This window comes from Buceros rhinoceros, unplaced genomic scaffold, assembly GCF_000710305.1.
Source record: "Buceros rhinoceros silvestris isolate BGI_N320 unplaced genomic scaffold, ASM71030v1 scaffold76, whole genome shotgun sequence".
Lineage (NCBI taxonomy): Eukaryota > Metazoa > Chordata > Aves > Bucerotiformes > Bucerotidae > Buceros > Buceros rhinoceros.
Genome location: NW_010419063.1, coordinates 7,803 through 20,737, shown reverse-complemented (window position 1 = coordinate 20,737; position 12,935 = coordinate 7,803). Strand labels below are relative to the sequence as shown.

Here is a 12,935-nt window from a genome sequence, read left to right as displayed (position 1 = left end):
AATACTAAGTGGTATCAATGTCAAAACCTCAAAGTCCAGTCACAGTATCACCCATATCTTTGTTGGTTTTTTGTTTTTTTTTTCTTTTACCTAAAGGCAAATTTTAGTCACTATCTTGTTAGTAATGGCTGGGGACTGCGTTGAATTTAACAAAATAAGTTGTGTAGGAAACATGTTACACATATGAACTCATATCCGTGTCTAGAATTCATACAGACTGTACAAAAAGAAGAGAGAGGTAAACTTTCCTGAAGGATTTTGGTTGTGAAAGTTTTCTCACTGTTCATAAAGGCCTCCAGGTTACTCTTCTATTTCTCCAAATTACTCTTCATGGGGATAAGAAGAAGGGGACCTGATGTTTATGGATTCTAGAGATGGCAAATGGTGATGCAAACTCCTGGGAGATCTCTGCCAGCTCTTCAGCCTTGGTGTACCCTCCCAATTCACCCAGAGAGGAAAGGCTGAGCTTTAAGCACCACTTACCATCACCTTGTGCCGTCCAATGAGGTTTGGGGACTCACACAGAAGTTGCACATCTGATACTGTCACCGTGCAGGGCTTCTCACCAACCAAAACAGTGTAGTTCAGCTTGGCATTCCCTCCTGCCACTGGTGGGATCAGGTTCTTGCCCTGGATAGAAAGGAATGTCACCACCACACCCCCAAAAAAAGCACATGAGGAAAAAGTTTGCCTTCCCCCTCCAGTTTGCTCATGGGACGCAAGTTGACCTGGCTATTTAATTGCCAGCTCTGATGCAGTTGTAGAAGATGTTCTCTGGTGAAGAGCAGTGGGTACGAATTTAGGCTGCACACGGGCAGCTGCAGCAGGAGTTTGTATGTTTTAGATATGGATATTGGCAGATGCTGAGTAGTGACTCGTGTTTGCAGATGGTGACTCTGATATGATAAGATACGGTACGCGCAACGAGTGAAGGAAATTTCTGGGTTGTAATTGGGATGCCACCATGATTAGAGGTGATAACCAGCATATGTTTGTCCTTTCTCATCCCTTCCTTGCTCCCCATCTCACCTTCAGTATGATGGGACTTCCAGGCTTCAGCTCCAGGATCCCTGAGGGGCTGAAAACCTCAAAGATTGGATTTGGGTAGTAGGTGAAGTTGGTTTTGTTGAGAATTAGCAGGGACTGCACGTTGTCAAGAATGAAGCCAAACTCCTCCGGACGCTCCGCGAGCTCAGACTGATGATTGGGGTCAACAGCTAGTGCTGGAGCCTGGCAGGTCATCTCCGTGCTGTTCTGCACCTCGCAGTTCTGGAGAAAGAAACCCAACACAAGGAGAGTTTTATGGAAAATTCCCTCAGCCCTTCTGGTGAGCAGATACCTCCCAGTGAAATGCTACCCTACCTACTGCCAGAGGACAGGGAGGAACAGACCTCCTCAGTTATCATGAGACAGGCCAGTGCTCCACAGCTTCAAAACATACCCCCAAATCCATCATGCAATCAAGTCTGGGAAGGGATTACAAAAACTATGCTGGGGCAGGTGTGTGGAGCTGGTTGAAATCGAGCATCCTGTGTCTCTTCCCTGAGGAAGCTCAGGCTCTGGGGCTGCCTGTGTCAGCATCCTCCCCTAACCTCATTTCCTTCTGGAAATAGAAATTTTTTCCCTTTGTCTTTTCTTGTACAGCAGAGGCTTGTCAGATCCTCAGTACCTACAATTCACTCTTGCTCTCTGGAGATCACTTCAAAAGTGTATGTCCATGCATGCTCCGTTTTGCCCAGGGCTCCTGTTGGAACATCACATTACCTGAAATGAAGCCTAGAAAGCTGGAGTGGTGAAGACAGTGGGGCAGGTCTCAGGAGACCCTGAAATTGGCTTCCAGTCCTGCCAAAGATCTACATCTTTTGCGTATTTTAGAAATGGGTAATGGATTGTGAAAGGTGTTGTATCCTGACTCCCATTTTAAACAACTAGGAATTAGATGACTGGTTGTCCTTCAGGGTGTGATCTTTCATCTTTCTACACTGCTAGCACAACCCCTTCTGGTCTCACCAGGAACCAACAGGCTCTCTGGAGAAACCACACCAGCTCCATAGGATCCCAGTTGTCCCATATTGCTGCATTCTGTTTTTGGATCTCTCACAGCTTCACCATTGATCATGTGGCAGAAGATTATTTTAATGTACACAAAGTGCTTTGAGAACCTTGGGTGGAAAGCCCATCAGTTAATTTCAAATCCTGAGAAATGCAGAGGATTGGACTTTCTACCCCCACCCCAACTAGTCCCTGTGTATATTTGGACCCTCTTCTGGGATGCTCTTTCACAATGTGTCCCAGGAGGTGCTCATATGCAGCCAACACCTTTTCAGATGCTGCTGTGTCGCCCCGTCCTCCAACTTACTGTAGGTACCAGCAGGTTCTTCTCCTAATTGGAGGTGCTAAAATCACACCTTTTAGAGATCTGTCAGAAGCACCTCAGCAGCTATTGGTAATTGGCTCCTTCCAAGTGAATTGTCCACCCAGGCCTTGGCAGAGTCTTGCTGACCTCCACAGAGCTGCTTCTGATTCCTCAGTGGTAACTGAGAGTTGAGTTACCTGTAAATCTAGCTGGTTAAAGCTGGATACACTCTTGCAGGATCCCAAACAATCCGGGTGTTGACCCATTGCTATCCAGTTCTATTCCCAGTCCCTTCTGACCCCAGCGTCGTATAATAACCTGAATTTGGGTCCTCTTATGCACTGGTATGGCTGATAAATGGCACAGGGTATACAAGGGCCAAGCGAGAGGACAGATATCCTTGAGCCAACAGAAGGAACATGCTCAGGAGCTGAATGACCCTTCATGACACTTCTCTCTGTTCCCTCTTTGGTGCAGTGCTCCTTATGGAGAGAGGATGGGGTAATCTTTCGGAAAGGAAGCCACAGCCTCTTTTATGAACATGATAGATGATGTAAGCCTCCAGAGCTGTTAGCCAGTCTCTGTCACCACCTTGGACATGTCCCCTCCTGTGACCGATCCCAAGCACAGCAGTCATACTCACGTTGATGTGTTCCTTTCCACCGTGCTTTGCCCGGATCTGAGGGTTTTGGATCAGGTCTAGGTGAGTTCCCCATACTGCAATGGGCGTGTTGCCACTAGAGAAAAAGAAATGAAAGCAGTGCATGAACCCAGCTAATAGATACCTGGACAGATTGCACCAGCAGTGGGTGATTTGTATCCCTAAACGTTGATTGAAAAGTGTCTGACCACATCTTACAGTCCCATAGGAAGGGAAGGAAAAACAAAACAAGGCAAATAATTTTTCATTCATTCGTAAGAGGAGAAAGAAGTAAAACCACATGCCTGCTAAAACTGTCACATCAAGCAGCATCTGGGTGTTTTTCACTTTTAGGACTCAGCAATCACAAGCTTCAGTAATAAGAAGAGGAGAAAATCTAACAGGAGCTCTACAGAATGGTCCACAGACCATATCTACTGCATCACTTAAGGAAGGGAGCCTAAAAAATCTCTCAGAGATACTGTCCTGTGCAAGCAGCTCTTGAGGACTGAGTGCTACCTTGGGTGGTGGCTGTAGTCCCATCTTTCATATTAAACCTGCTATAAAACTTCACCCTAAATAAGATGTCGCCTCAGTGAACCCACTTCAGTGCTGCCAGGGAATCAGGTCCTGCACCATCTAGAAGAAACAGAACCAGAGTCTTCAGACGTGGTGTTCATAAGGCATTTGCTCAGTTCCCGTTTGGTGAACCAGGCAGATAAGCTCTGCCATGTGTGTTAGATTCAACATGTGACAGAACAGAGATTTCCCTGTGCTCAGGCAAGAGCCAATTTCATGAGAAAGACGGTTCATACAAGCCACAAGCTGCATTTGGTAGATTTTCTTGCTTTTACAACTTCTCTCTTAGCCCAGCTTAAGATGGGGAGATGCAGATGGAGCCCTTCACATTCCCTGCAGTAAGTGTCACCAGAAGGAAACAGCTTTCAGGAAACAGCTTTTTTTTTCCTTCTCCTTGCCTCTTCCAGCTGCAGCCAGCAGCGCTGTTTGTGGGACTTCAGGGAAAGGAGGGGAGGGAGGAAGGAAACTGCAAAGGAGCATTCCCAGGCTTCAGCAGTTGATGCTTGGGTTGGCTTTGAGTGACACGTTGCACAGAAGGGTTCACCATAGGCAGCTTTGGGCATCCCAAATCAAACCAGCATTGTCCCACCAGGGTGAGCTCTCCCTTTGCAGGAGTGTGGTGCAGGCAACGGGGTGCAAGGGCTGAAGGGGGAAGAGTTGTCCAACAGTTACCAGGGCTTATACAGCCAGAGCAGGATGAGGAAATGCCATCAACAGACAGCCCCATCTCTGAGGGTCTCCCAGGGCGAGGAGTGCTCTTCCCGGTTTTCCTCTGTAACTTCCCTTGGAAACTGTCCAGGCTGCAGTTTATTTCCTAGAACACTCTGCTGAGAACTGGAGGTCATGCAAAAATTGGTGGGATGGAGAAAAAGAAAGCTCAGAATCCCTCTTCTGCCTCCAGATAAACCTATGTGTACATGAAAGGTGGAACAAGAGTGTTTTAAATGAGAAAACACCAAAGAATAAACACACTGTAAGGAAGAAGCCTGTGCTGGCCAACAGATCTGCCCCAGTTGTGACCTTTGTTTTCCATATTCTTCATTTATCTTCCATTATTAATCAGATGAGGCAAGTAGGAAGGAATGCAAATACACATCTCTGCTCAGCAGCGTAGCTGTCAGGTTTCAGTGAGCTGGCTACTGCAAGACGGGACTGTGCTTCAGCCCCTCTAGTTACAACCACAGCGATAAACCAAACAGCCAGGACACCAGCTCAGATGCTGGTGGTGGCCATAGATGTTTGTAGTACCCCTGGCAAAGCCTGGTCATGGTTCAAGGGACACTAGGGACCAGGGAGCACTCTCAACAAGCAGGATAGGTGAAGCTAAACTGCCATTGAAGGAGGAAAGATCATTGGGGGTGTGGACGAGGGCAAGACATGGTCACTGGCTTCAAGACCAAAGAATAGATGTGGATTAAGTACTCGCTAGTTTAAACACACCTTGTGTAACCAAGATGACTAAATTTGAAGTCGTGAGGCGTGAGCTCGGCCACAGAGTATTGTCACAACTGTATCTTCGAGCAAGTTCTCCTGTAACACCTCTCTGAGAGATTTCTTACGGTCTTTCATTCAAGTAATGGCTGTACGAATTGATCCATGGTTAGGACAACATGTGACCTTGAGTTTCGCAGAGTATCTCAAGCTCTTGCTCTCTGAAACCATCAGCTGTGATGGGATATTTCTAAAGGGAAATTTTATGGAGCAAACCCCAGATCTTGCTATTTCCTAAGATCTTCTTGGATGGTGGAATCTTCTTGAACACACAGGAGATCTCTTCTGAAGTCATACATCCACTTTCAAGAGACCTCCCCCTCCCTGTCTTACACACAAAACACCCTCTCCTCAAAATTCAGCTTCACACATTCCTGATGTCACCCAGGGAGATCTCGCTCACCAGAAACCAGAGAAGAAGCATATAAAAGCAAGTTGTTCTTTCCCCACTGCCCTGGTTCTTCTGGATTTTTGGTTCTTCATAGTTTTTATTATTATTTATTATTATTATGAATCTCAAACTAGAAGGGACTGTGTATCTCTACTCATCTGGAAGTTTTACATGTTCCAGATGTACCAAGTGTGTGCGTATATGTACAGACCATGACCCTGTGTATATACACATAAATCTTTTTATTTAATCAACCAAGTCTGCGCACACAGTTTTAAAACCACATGTTAAATATTCTGTATTTGGTTTGGAAACCAAGCTGGCAGACTCAGACCACAGATATTAAGCACAGCCACAGCATCAGAGAGAGGCCTTTACTCTGAAAAAACAAAAGCCCAAGTGCCTGTGTTTATTGAAGACAAAAATAATCACCCACAAACCCTCTCTGGCTTGAAAATCAAGAAAATAAAACCACCACCACTGCCTTTAGGGTCTGTCCATCATGCCTGGTCACAGCCACTTCTCAGCCAGCTCAGATCAGAGCCTGGAGACAAGCGGCTGCCCAGCAAAATAACAGAGGTGCCAAGTCTACAAACTTTCTGACTTTAACTCCTTATTGTCCCAAAAGCTCTGAGCATAATTTTCTGTCTGCAGACTCAGGTAATTGCTGGTTGCAACTCAGATCAAACCCAGATCAAAAGTATTAATAGAGCCTCGTGAAATTCTAGTTACCTGCCAGCCCAGTGTGACTTTTTTTTTTTTGGCCATGGGAGTGAATTAGCAGTAATCTTTTCTTTATTGTCTTAGAAAACGGCACTTGAGAAGGTTTTAAGCCAGGCTCAGTGCATTCATTCCCTAATTTTGCAAAGCTGGTTTAGTAGCAATCTATCCCTCCAAACAGCTTAGCCCTACAGCCAGGAGTGATGAATCCGAGCAGCACAGTGGATTTGCTGTAATGAATCATACCGCATAACAATCACACCGAGGAACAGCCTCCTCAGTCTATCTCAATCCACGTGTCTTGACTAACTTATTTCTTGCTTGATTCTCAGCGCTGGAGTTGGCTGCACTTTTACCCAGCTCTGTGTGGGATCCTTGCTCTAATGCTTGTCTCCATTACGACCTGCTGGACAGAGCTCCACAACTTAGAGTGGTCAAAGCTGTCCCTGACACCCTGAACCACAGTGGTCATCCTGGATATCGCATCTTCTCTCTCTGCACCCTACTCTAAGGTCACGGAGTGACTCAAAAGCGCACAAGAAAGAGGATGAAGAGAGGGGGTCTGGTTAAAATGAGGCACTGGTTAATGCTCAAGTGGATGCTTTCTGATTTCAGAGAGACAGAAGAGGGCAATGGGTGGAGGTCATAGCTGAATGATGAGACAGGTAGAGTCCCAGTCATCCTTCCTAGCAGCTACACACCCTGCAAGCAGGCTGGCACCCACTGAACAAGCACCTTCATGCTGAGAGGTGGGATGGGAGATCCAAGGCAGCAAATAACGAGATGGAGAGTCTCTCTCAAAGCTTTGCCAACACACCTGAAGCATCTCCTTGGCTGCTTCTTTTTCTCTTGCTGGCAGCTTCAGAAGAGAAACCAAGGAGCAAGCAGGCTCTGGAGAACGTCTCTCACCTGCCAGTCAGACCTGAGGGCAGGCGGAGGAAGGTCCCCATGCTGCAGCTTTCCTGGGGATAACAGGGGAATTCACTCTCCTAGGCTGTCAATCTTCCACCTGTTAAACAGTCCTGAACTCACTTTAATAAGGAGAGAAATAAAGTGATTTCTTATTTCTCTGATAACCTGAGTTCTGAAAATAAAAACACCAATTGGAAAATCCAGACACTAAAGCTTCAAGCCCAATGTGCAAAGATTCAATCTGGCTAAATCAGTAAATTCCCTCACGGTAATTAAAGGCACTAATTGATTTGTGAAAACATCTTCTGGATGAGAGCTGAACTGGGGGGATTTACAAGCCCTGCTCATAATCCCCAGCTACTCCAATCAGTCCGGTTTGACAAGCAAGCAGAGAGCTGCTGCGGATGAGTGAGGGAAGGCGAAGATTTCTTCTTTTGTATCTTTTCAAGGAAATACCAGTGCATTTAATGACCAATTTCTCTCTTTCCAAGGCCGTTTCTGCAGGCTTCTGAGAGCATTTGGGTGTCACTTTGATGCCTTCCATAACCAGGGCAAATGCTGCTTTCAAACACCTTCATGTGAACCCTCTGAATTCACTAAAGCAGCACCATTGGGGTGAAGAGTAAAAGAGATGCCTAATGAGGAGGAAGGCTGTTTGACAGGGCAGAGACCAGCTCTCCCTTTGTGTTTCATCTCAGGAGAGAGCCCTGGGGCTTTCAGGCACGATGGCCAAACAAGTGACAAGTCCTAAGCCAGTAAGTCCATGAAGGCTGTGGGAAAGGTAGGAATTGCTGCTTTCAAACCCAAGGGAGATTTGCTTTTCTAAGCACAGTTATGACATTTATGCCAGACCCTGCTGCCATGTGAAGCAGCGGACCCAGCCCAGCTGGGCCTGAATCACCGTCATGACCAGCAGCACTAGGAACTGCTGCTTTTAGGGGTACAGCTGTGTAGTTTATCCAGCCTCGGTGGTCTGTGATATTGCTCAGACAGGGAGCATCCTGGTCCTGGAGATAAGCCCTGGGCTGCAGTAAAGAGGGAGAAAGCTTCAACACTAGGTTGGAGACTTGCTGCACCTACCTTTGCAATGAAAGCATGAAGCCTCCAAGGCAAGTTGCTGGTGAGCATCGGCAACTGGATTTTGCTGATTAAACCAGGAAGGTTTACTCTACTAGTGAAGGTGGAGTGCAGGATCCTTTAGGTTTGGACTATGTGGAGTTTGTTTGGAGAAAGGACTCTGCTCCTGCTCAGCCCCCACTAGACTGTGGAAAATTTTTCCCAAGGTACACACAAGCACAGACACACTTTGAACATCCAATGAATGCACAATGCACTGCTGGTTTTTTACCCTTCCCAGGAAGCAAGTCCACCCCTCGTCGTGGTCTTTGGGCTCCGGGAAAGTAGCTCTGCACAAATCTCTTAGTGAACACAATGCTTGGAGAGCACTTTTCTGTGTCAAGGACCAACAAGAACACACCAGTGTTGTGTTAGAAAACCATGGGAGGTGGTACGAGGAGTCCACGGGATGCTTACCTGAAGATGCTCCACTCAGGCTCGATCCTCAGGATGGTTGGATCCTCTACATATTCATACTGCAACTCCTGATGTATCTTGGCTTTGTCCACTCTCACAGACACCTTCACCTTCTCAAAGCCTTCATCTGAGGCTGTGGTGTTACAGACAATTTGCTTGGTGGATCTCCTGTGAGCCGAAGCAAGTAAATATAAACCAGGTGCTACCAGCAGCAAAACAAAAGGTGCCAAAAAGAGCCCAGCTACTTACTCTACATCCCATGATCTTAACCTATGTACTGGGAGGTGGTGACACTCACTGCTACAGGAATAGGCTGTGAATGCTGTGACACGTTTATCAGAGGAAGTGACATTGCCTTTTTGCTGGTTTGAATAAAGCCAGGAGAGGCATCATTTTTCAGGTCTCAGAGTGAAAACAGAACCCCAAGGGAAGCCCAGACCAGACCTGTCTCCAGAACTATTTCTGTGTGATTAAATACTTGATGGATGTTTCCTTCCTGCCTGCAGACATATGTAGCAGCAGCTCATAAAAAGGGGTTTTTGCACCTCAGCTTTCCAGTCTGGGATAATAAAGTTTACTTTGCTTTAGGACTGTGAGCCTTGTTTTAAGTGCAGTTTGCAGCATGCCTGGAGCCTTTGCATGGAAGGTGCTAATCTAGTGCATAAACTTTTTTTTTTTTTTGTGCAGGGCTCAAAAACAGCTCCAGGTCTGAATTTTGCAGAGCAAAAAATCCGGACTCCAAACACCCCCAGTCTCCCCAGACTGGTGATTTGTGATGCAGCCTCATCTTACACCCCTAGAAAGCATGAAGCAGGATCCATCCTTCCCTTGCAGCATGGCACTCACCTTCACTGACCGCACCCTCCAGGTGCTCTCCAAATTCCCCCACAAGACCATGCTCAATCCCTCCTGAAACTCCCCAGGCTCTTCAGTAAGCAACTCCAAGCAGCTGTGATTCCCACCTGGCCTTTTAAATCACAAGCTGTGACTTCGTCCTCCTGAATTATAGATGCTGCTTCACACCGTGGTCATGACAGGCAGCTAAACAAGATGCCCACAGCCAGGAGAGGGAAGGGCATTGCCCCAAGACAGTGGTCCTGGGTCTCCTGTGAATGAGCCTTTTTCTGCCTAGGAAATATTTGGAGAAATATGCCAACTTCATCTTCAGCCTCCACTGACACTGGCAGCAAAATGGGTTGCACTGGGTAGTTTTGAGCTGCGGGAGCCCCTGGGAATGGGCTTCAGGCTCATTCTCACAGGGATCAGGGAACATTCAGCAGGTAGCACTGGCATTAAGCCTCTCTGAACTGCAATTGAAGGGGAGCCAACCCAGAGCTAAAACGTTGCAAATCATCCATTTCTCAACACTACAGGACTATTCTGGGATAAAGGAGAGGTGGTTTAATACTTAGAACTGATGTTGTCAGATTTTCTTTGTCACCTCTGCTAAAGCAGGGACATGAAAATGAATCTTTGAAACTACATGCTCCCAGGGCAAGTACCAAAGCAAAGGACCGTGGAGAATTGGAGTGAAATTTTACAAGGGGCCATGGAAAAAAAGCACATCAAATACCAATCAGAACAGTGAAATAAATCCTATTCTCCCACCCCAAAACACACACAGTAAGGTTGCACGTGGTGCAGAATGTAAAAGTCCCGTTGCTGAATAGACGTGGCCACAGGCAAAAGAGGCACTTGAGGGACAGGGTGTCTGGGCTGTGGATGAAGTCTCTTGGCTATAATTGACCACATCTTTCAGATTCGGGCACGTACAGTAGGAAGGAATCATCAGTACCTGAAGAAGAGGCAGGGTTGTCGCCCAAAGGTCACGATGACATTGCTACCCGCATTGAGGTTGTTGCCCGTAATTGTCACCTGGGTGCCACCCGACACTGGTCCCCGCTTTGGCTTGAGATCAGAGAGTGTCAGAGTCTGTGAAGGCAAAGGGTCTTGTTGAAAACACAGCAGAGGTGCAGAGGCACCTTCCCTCTCTCCTTTTAGTGACGGAGAGAGGTAGGCATGCCCGGGGTTAATCACCTGTTAGCTGGACTTCAGAAGACGACTGTATCTTCCAGCCAATACAAGAGCCTAGGATGACACCAGCCCTGTCACAGACAACCTGCTCGAGCACCAGGTTTGGTGGGATGAGTTCAGACTGTTCTCCTCACCCCTGCAAAATCAGGTGTGCCCTTGCACCCACTCAGAAATACTCTGTGCTTGCAAAGGCGGTTCCAGGCCTGGAGCAGCTGGACCCATCACCTCCCATCTCCGCTGCTCTTTTGACACAGCTCAGGTGTCTTTTTGCCATCATGCAACACCACCTCTGCTAGATGAACTGGGTCTTGAACTGGCTGAATGGATTTTAAAGAGGACTGTCTGCCTCCAAACCATGGAGCTTACAAGTGGGGGAAATGGTTTGGTCTTGAAAAGATTGCTCTGAACCCTGTTGATCTGAGGAGGGGACAGAACTGGTACAGCTCCAGAGAGATGCCTAAAAGCTTCCCCTGTGCTTTACCCCAGGAAGGAGGAGAGTCATGGTTCAGCAAAGCATCTGAGCTCGTGTCTTGCCTCTCCCACATGCCCACCACATGACTCTAAATCTTTCTCTTTTTCTTATCAGATGCTGAGATGATCTAGCACTACGTGAGTGTCCTGCACTGATACAGCACGGTGGTGCTCACGTTGGGTTGTGCTCTGAAACACTACAGCCACAAAGGGACCGCTGTCCGGATGAACACCTCTTATTTTCCTTTTGCTGCTGATTTTCCGAGCCTCTTTTCCAAACACAACACAGTGCTGTGTCAGTACAACAAAAAGGGGAACAATTTCTTTAGGGGCCCCCAATCTCAAACCTCTTTTTCTTACCCTCCTGCTCTCCCTTCTTCCCCAAATCAAGATTAAACACTTGCACTGTGAAGGCACAGATCAGCTCATACCACAATGCAGAGAGGAGACATCCATTTTCAGGGAGAAATTCGGAGTTACAGTTTACTCTTTCATTTGCATTTTAATAGAAAAACTTTCCATTCAGTCCCAAGTGAAAAGCTACTATATGCATTTAAATGAAGATTATTTTTTCCCCCCTCTCTTAAAGAATGATGATACAAATGCTTGAAGCTCTCTTCAGCTCCTCTGAACAAGCAGGTACACCACACAGTCACCTTACTGAGCTTTGGAGACCATCAATCCATGTTTATAAAACCACCTGACACACCCCACAGCTCCGTTTTTCACTTTCACACACACAGAGCCCTCTCTGTCCCTGTCCCTCTCTGGCTAATCAAGTTGAAAAGCAGCAGCAAGGTTTTCACTTTGGTTTTGCTCAAAATGCAGCGACCGCTTGGAGAAAGGGATGAATGTGAAAATCAGACAAACAGCTCAGCTGAAAAATCTGTTGTCAGGGCTGGACACCTCTTGTGTTTGAACTTTACTGGTTTTGACATGATGGTTTGGAAACTGATCTTATACTCTCCTCGCTCTTTATCCCATTAGTGGGATAAAAGATGCAGGAAGAGTGTGAAGATGCAGAAGAAGCACCTCAGTACGTAGCGCTCCTCTATTTTTAGGGTACCCCTCCAGCTCTGATGGCAACTCCTCTCTAATCCCTTATTGATTGCCGCTCCCACCAGTGCAAATTCTGCTGGCCATGATGGCTGATGCTGGGAGGTGACCTCCCACCTGGGAGAAAACGAGTTGAGAATGGGCACCTTGGTGCCCATAGCCTGAGCAACAGCACCACAATAATATCCACTCTACAAACCACAGAGGAACACTTGAGTTGAAGACCCAAAGCCCTTGTCCTGCTCCTGGGTGGGTTTCCTGCCCTCTCCTCAGAGGCAGATAAATTTGATGTGCCCTTTTGAGGATCTTCGCAGGCCAGAACTACATCAGCTCCTCAGCAAAGCATTGCTGTGTCTCATGCCGACCTGACAAAGGGTTTGTGGCTAAGCTTTCCAAGTTGTGATGAATGATTAATTATTCACAGTGGCCTTCATAAATATTGCACAGCATCTTCGTGGTGAAACTCAGCCTCCAGACTATTTACCATTTCCTCGCTGGTGAAAGGTGATGGAAAATGCAAGGGAGTCTCTTGGATCTATACAAGGCTCAAGAGGGCAGTGACAATGAGGGGAAGGGGACAGGAAACCTCCTGTACCTTCTAGGAGCTCGTCTACTGTCCTCTGCTCCTCAACCCTTTATTTTCCTCCAGTACCTCTTCCACACAGGCTGTCCACAGAGCAGCTGCCATCACAGCTGTGACTACACTGACCTCACAGTGCCTATCAAGACCTTGATTCCCACTTCATTCCTGC

General features: G+C 47.0%; 1 protein-coding gene across 1 annotated transcript in view; it reads right to left on the bottom strand.

Annotated features, from left to right (window-relative positions):
* Positions 1-12,935, bottom strand: part of LOC104495730 (plexin-A4) — a gene marked incomplete at both ends in the record, with an annotated part of 49,573 nt that overhangs the window by 33,130 nt on the left and 3,508 nt on the right. Inside the window, 5 exons of the mRNA XM_010138738.1 lie at positions 484-630; positions 1,030-1,269; positions 3,000-3,093; positions 8,623-8,790; positions 10,418-10,554. Of these exons, the coding sequence (XP_010137040.1) occupies positions 484-630; positions 1,030-1,269; positions 3,000-3,093; positions 8,623-8,790; positions 10,418-10,554 (786 nt within the window). The remainder of the gene's footprint in view (positions 1-483; positions 631-1,029; positions 1,270-2,999; positions 3,094-8,622; positions 8,791-10,417; positions 10,555-12,935) is intronic.